This window comes from Sinocyclocheilus anshuiensis, unplaced genomic scaffold (genome assembly GCF_001515605.1).
Source record: "Sinocyclocheilus anshuiensis isolate Anshui unplaced genomic scaffold, SAMN03320099.WGS_v1.1 scaffold429, whole genome shotgun sequence".
In the NCBI taxonomy this organism is placed as follows: domain Eukaryota; kingdom Metazoa; phylum Chordata; class Actinopteri; order Cypriniformes; family Cyprinidae; genus Sinocyclocheilus; species Sinocyclocheilus anshuiensis.
In genome coordinates, this window is record NW_015539859.1 from 426997 (window position 1) to 431203 (window position 4207).

A 4207-nucleotide genomic window follows, 5' to 3' on the forward strand; every position below is an offset into this window, starting at 1 on the left:
TTTTGGCTATTGCTACAAATATACCCCAGCGACTTAAGACTGCTTTTGTGCTCCAGGGTCACATTTACACTGTCTGAATCGTTCCATATCCCCCATATAGTGCACTACGTGCCATTCAGCATACAGAAAATACTAATTCTGTGAACAAGTGACCTATTTCAGCCGCAGTGTCAGCGTCTATTTATAGTGCAGGGGGCGGGTCATTTCAGATTCTAGAGAGCATTTGATTGCACACAAAATTTGTCATAGTTTTGGAGCACACTAGCTTATAGATAACTATAAGTCTAACATATTCATACTAAAAGCCAAAAAATTTAAATTTTGATTTCATGGGGACTTTAAGCGTGCGTCTCCGGACACTGTTTCTATGGCAACCAGAGCCTCTAACAGCAGCTGCAGTGATGCGATGACTTTAGCAAATTACTCTTTTAGCAGGTGCGACTTATTCTGCCATACTGTGCATTGCACTTTTCTCCCTTTTATAGTAATAAGAGTGCACAATCTTGGTATTTCAAAGTCTTTGTTTTGTGCATACTGCTGTAAAAAAAAAAAAAAAACATTTTTTGCACAAATCTGTTCCTGTGGCTCAGTGGTAGAGCATTGCGTTAGCAGCGCAAAAGGTCATGGGTTCCCAGGGAACACACATACTGGTAAAAAATGTATAGCCTGAATGCACTGTAAGTCGCTTTGGATAATAGCGTCTGCTAAATGCATAAATTAAAAAAAAAAATTAATCTGTTGCATGGACCGACCTACTCTGTCCCGGATGGAGACTGAAGACAGCGCAGCACTCCGGCTGGAGCCCTCGAACCTTCAGCGCTTTGATCAGACAGCTGTGGAGCGTCAGGCCTGGCCGTACATTCACCTTCAGGAGCGTGCACATCATTGCAAAGCACAGAAACACACAAGATAATCCATGCATATGATTTTAATTTCACATCCTTTAAACAATACTTGCAAGCAGACTTAACTGCCAGCTACAAGCAGACTACCTTCCAAGGAAGAACTTAAGTTTTACTTGTTTGAGACAGATTATTGTAGAAAGGAAATTATTGCTTAAAACTGTACTACTGTAATTACAACAGTTTTGACCATACCCTTCAATATACACAATACACAATACTGTGTATTTTTCCACTTGCACTACTGAATGTTTAGCAGTAGCCATACAGTGGCAACCTTGGCTGAAGCGTTTATTTTAATATTTGTGAAATATGACTGAAATGCGTTTTCCCTGCTACTCTATCATGAACAGAAATCTAATCTGGCTCTCTCACCACGGTCCGCTGCTGGTTGGGTAGGAAGGCTCGGATGGTGCGGCTGGTTCTGGAGTCGTCTGAGGAGCGGTGCTGACATGGCACTCCTTGGATCACAGGAGACATGCATGAGCTCTCAAACACAGACTCCTTCATTCCCAGACTGTTGGTGATGGATCTCCATGCTCCCTGAAGCTGCTCCATTACAATAGCCTCTAGCACTCACGTCTGGAAAAAACAAAAACAAAAAAAGTGTGATTCTACGAACTGTACCATGATGCTAGCTGAACAAACTCAGGGTTACAGGATTAGTTCTGAGCTGACAAAACCAAACCAATTCACTCAGGCTTTGTTGGTTTGTAACCATGACACGGATCATCAAATTTCTCTGTCAGCTCAGGCTCTGATCCTGAGTTTATGGAGCGCGTGCACATGAAATTGGCCAATCACGTGCCATAAAAGACAGAGAAACTGCGATTTGCTTCTTGTGAGAGAGTCGGTGCTTGATTGAAAATTTCTTTACAGAGTAAAAAGACAAAAGTTGTCTGTGAAAGAGGACAACTAAAACAAAACAATCTTGCTTTGTCAGTGCAAGTGGAAGTTGTGAAGTTTATATAGTTTATATGTGACCCTGGAGCACAAAAGCAGTCTTAAGTCGCTGGGTTATATTTGTAGCAATAGCCAACAATACATTGTATGGGTCAAAATTATAGATTTTTCTTTTATGCCAAAAATCATTAGGATATTAAGTAAAGATCATGTTCCATGAAGATATTTTGTAAATTTCCTACCGTAAATATATCAGACCTTAATGTTTGATTAGTAATATGCATTGCTAAGAACTTCATTTGAACAACTTTAAAGATGATTTTCTCAATATTTTGATTTTTTTGCACCCTCAGATTCCAGATTTTCAAATACTTGTATCTCAGCCAAATATTGTCCTATCCTAACAAATAAAACCTTGTTTATTCAGCTTTGAGATGGTGTATAAATCTCAGTTTAAAAAAACTGACCCTTATGACTGGTTTTGTGCTCCAGGGTCACATATAGTTGATATTATATGTAGGTATACAGAGACTCAAAGTCATTTTTAAAGCTTTACCTATTGATTTGAAAGCTTATTTTTAGATTAGATATTATGTATCATTTGCATATATATACTGAGAGTGACTTTATTTACAACTATAAACTGGCTTAATGGTATAGGATGGTCAATTATTGGATGTTATTAGTAAACTATAATACGTTAAATCATTCAGGAACATGACTGAACAATACCAATAAACTACTGCCGTTACTGAACTTTGATGCCAGTCCCAAGCTCTGTGTAAAAGGCTACTATTACTCCCACCAAATAAAAACCTTAGATCTTACACTTTTACATTTTGTCATGCAGATGTTACAGTCCCTTAGGCAGCTTTAAAGAACTGGTCCATAAATAATAGTATTACTTGTATCATATGGTTAAATTCACAAATCAGGCAACCAACTGGACCTTATTTACACACGACACTGCTCCACTGATCATGTACTGGTTACTCCACTGCACACCTCGGATCACTTCCTCCTCACTCTTAACCTCAACATGGTTCCTGACACAACACATACCCCTCCACATGTCAGTTACAGGATTAGTTCTGAGCTGACAAAACCAAACCAATTCACTCAGGCTTTGTTGGTTTGGAACCATGACACGGATCATCAAATTTCTCTGTCAGCTCAGGCTCTGATCCTGAGTTTATGGAGCGCGTGCACATGAAATTGGCCAATCACGTGCCATAAAAGACAGAGAAACTGCGATTTGCTTCTTGTGAGAGAGTCGGTGCTTGATTGAAAATTTCTTTACAGAGTAAAAAGACAAAAGTTGTCTGTGAAAGAGGACAACTAAAACAAAACAATCTTGCTTTGTCAGTGCAAGTGGAAGTTGTGAAGTTTATATAGTTTATATGTGACCCTGGAGCACAAAAGCAGTCTTAAGTCGCTGGGTTATATTTGTAGCAATAGCCAACAATACATTGTATGGGTCAAAATTATAGATTTTTCTTTTATGCCAAAAATCATTAGGATATTAAGTAAAGATCATGTTCCATGAAGATATTTTGTAAATTTCCTACCGTAAATATATCAGACCTTAATGTTTGATTAGTAATATGCATTGCTAAGAACTTCATTTGAACAACTTTAAAGATGATTTTCTCAATATTTTGATTTTTTTGCACCCTCAGATTCCAGATTTTCAAATACTTGTATCTCAGCCAAATATTGTCCTATCCTAACAAATAAAACCTTGTTTATTCAGCTTTGAGATGGTGTATAAATCTCAGTTTAAAAAAACTGACCCTTATGACTGGTTTTGTGCTCCAGGGTCACATATAGTTGATATTATATGTAGGTATACAGAGACTCAAAGTCATTTTTAAAGCTTTACCTATTGATTTGAAAGCTTATTTTTAGATTAGATATTATGTATCATTTGCATATATATACTGAGAGTGACTTTATTTACAACTATAAACTGGCTTAATGGTATAGGATGGTCAATTATTGGATGTTATTAGTAAACTATAATACGTTAAATCATTCAGGAACATGACTGAACAATACCAATAAACTACTGCCGTTACTGAACTTTGATGCCAGTCCCAAGCTCTGTGTAAAAGGCTACTATTACTCCCACCAAATAAAAACCTTAGATCTTACACTTTTACATTTTGTCATGCAGATGTTACAGTCCCTTAGGCAGCTTTAAAGAACTGGTCCATAAATAATAGTATTACTTGTATCATATGGTTAAATTCACAAATCAGGCAACCAACTGGACCTTATTTACACACGACACTGCTCCACTGATCCTGTGCTCGTTACTCCACTGCACACCTCGGATCACTTCCTCCTCACTCTTAACCTCAACATGGTTCCTGACACAACACATACCCCTCCACATGTCA

The 4207-nt window shown here is 37.8% G+C and overlaps 1 protein-coding gene across 2 annotated transcripts in view; it reads right to left on the reverse strand.

Moving 5' to 3' along the window:
- Positions 1–4207, reverse strand: part of raf1a (Raf-1 proto-oncogene, serine/threonine kinase a) — a 29377-nt gene that overhangs the window by 22245 nt on the left and 2925 nt on the right. For both annotated transcript variants that reach the window (XM_016481254.1, XM_016481253.1), the window contains exons 2-3: positions 1278–1484; positions 753–865 (exon numbers count right to left, since the gene is read on the reverse strand). In XM_016481254.1, the coding sequence (XP_016336740.1) occupies positions 753–865; positions 1278–1460 (296 nt within the window). In that variant the 5' untranslated portion in view covers positions 1461–1484. The remainder of the gene's footprint in view (positions 1–752; positions 866–1277; positions 1485–4207) is intronic.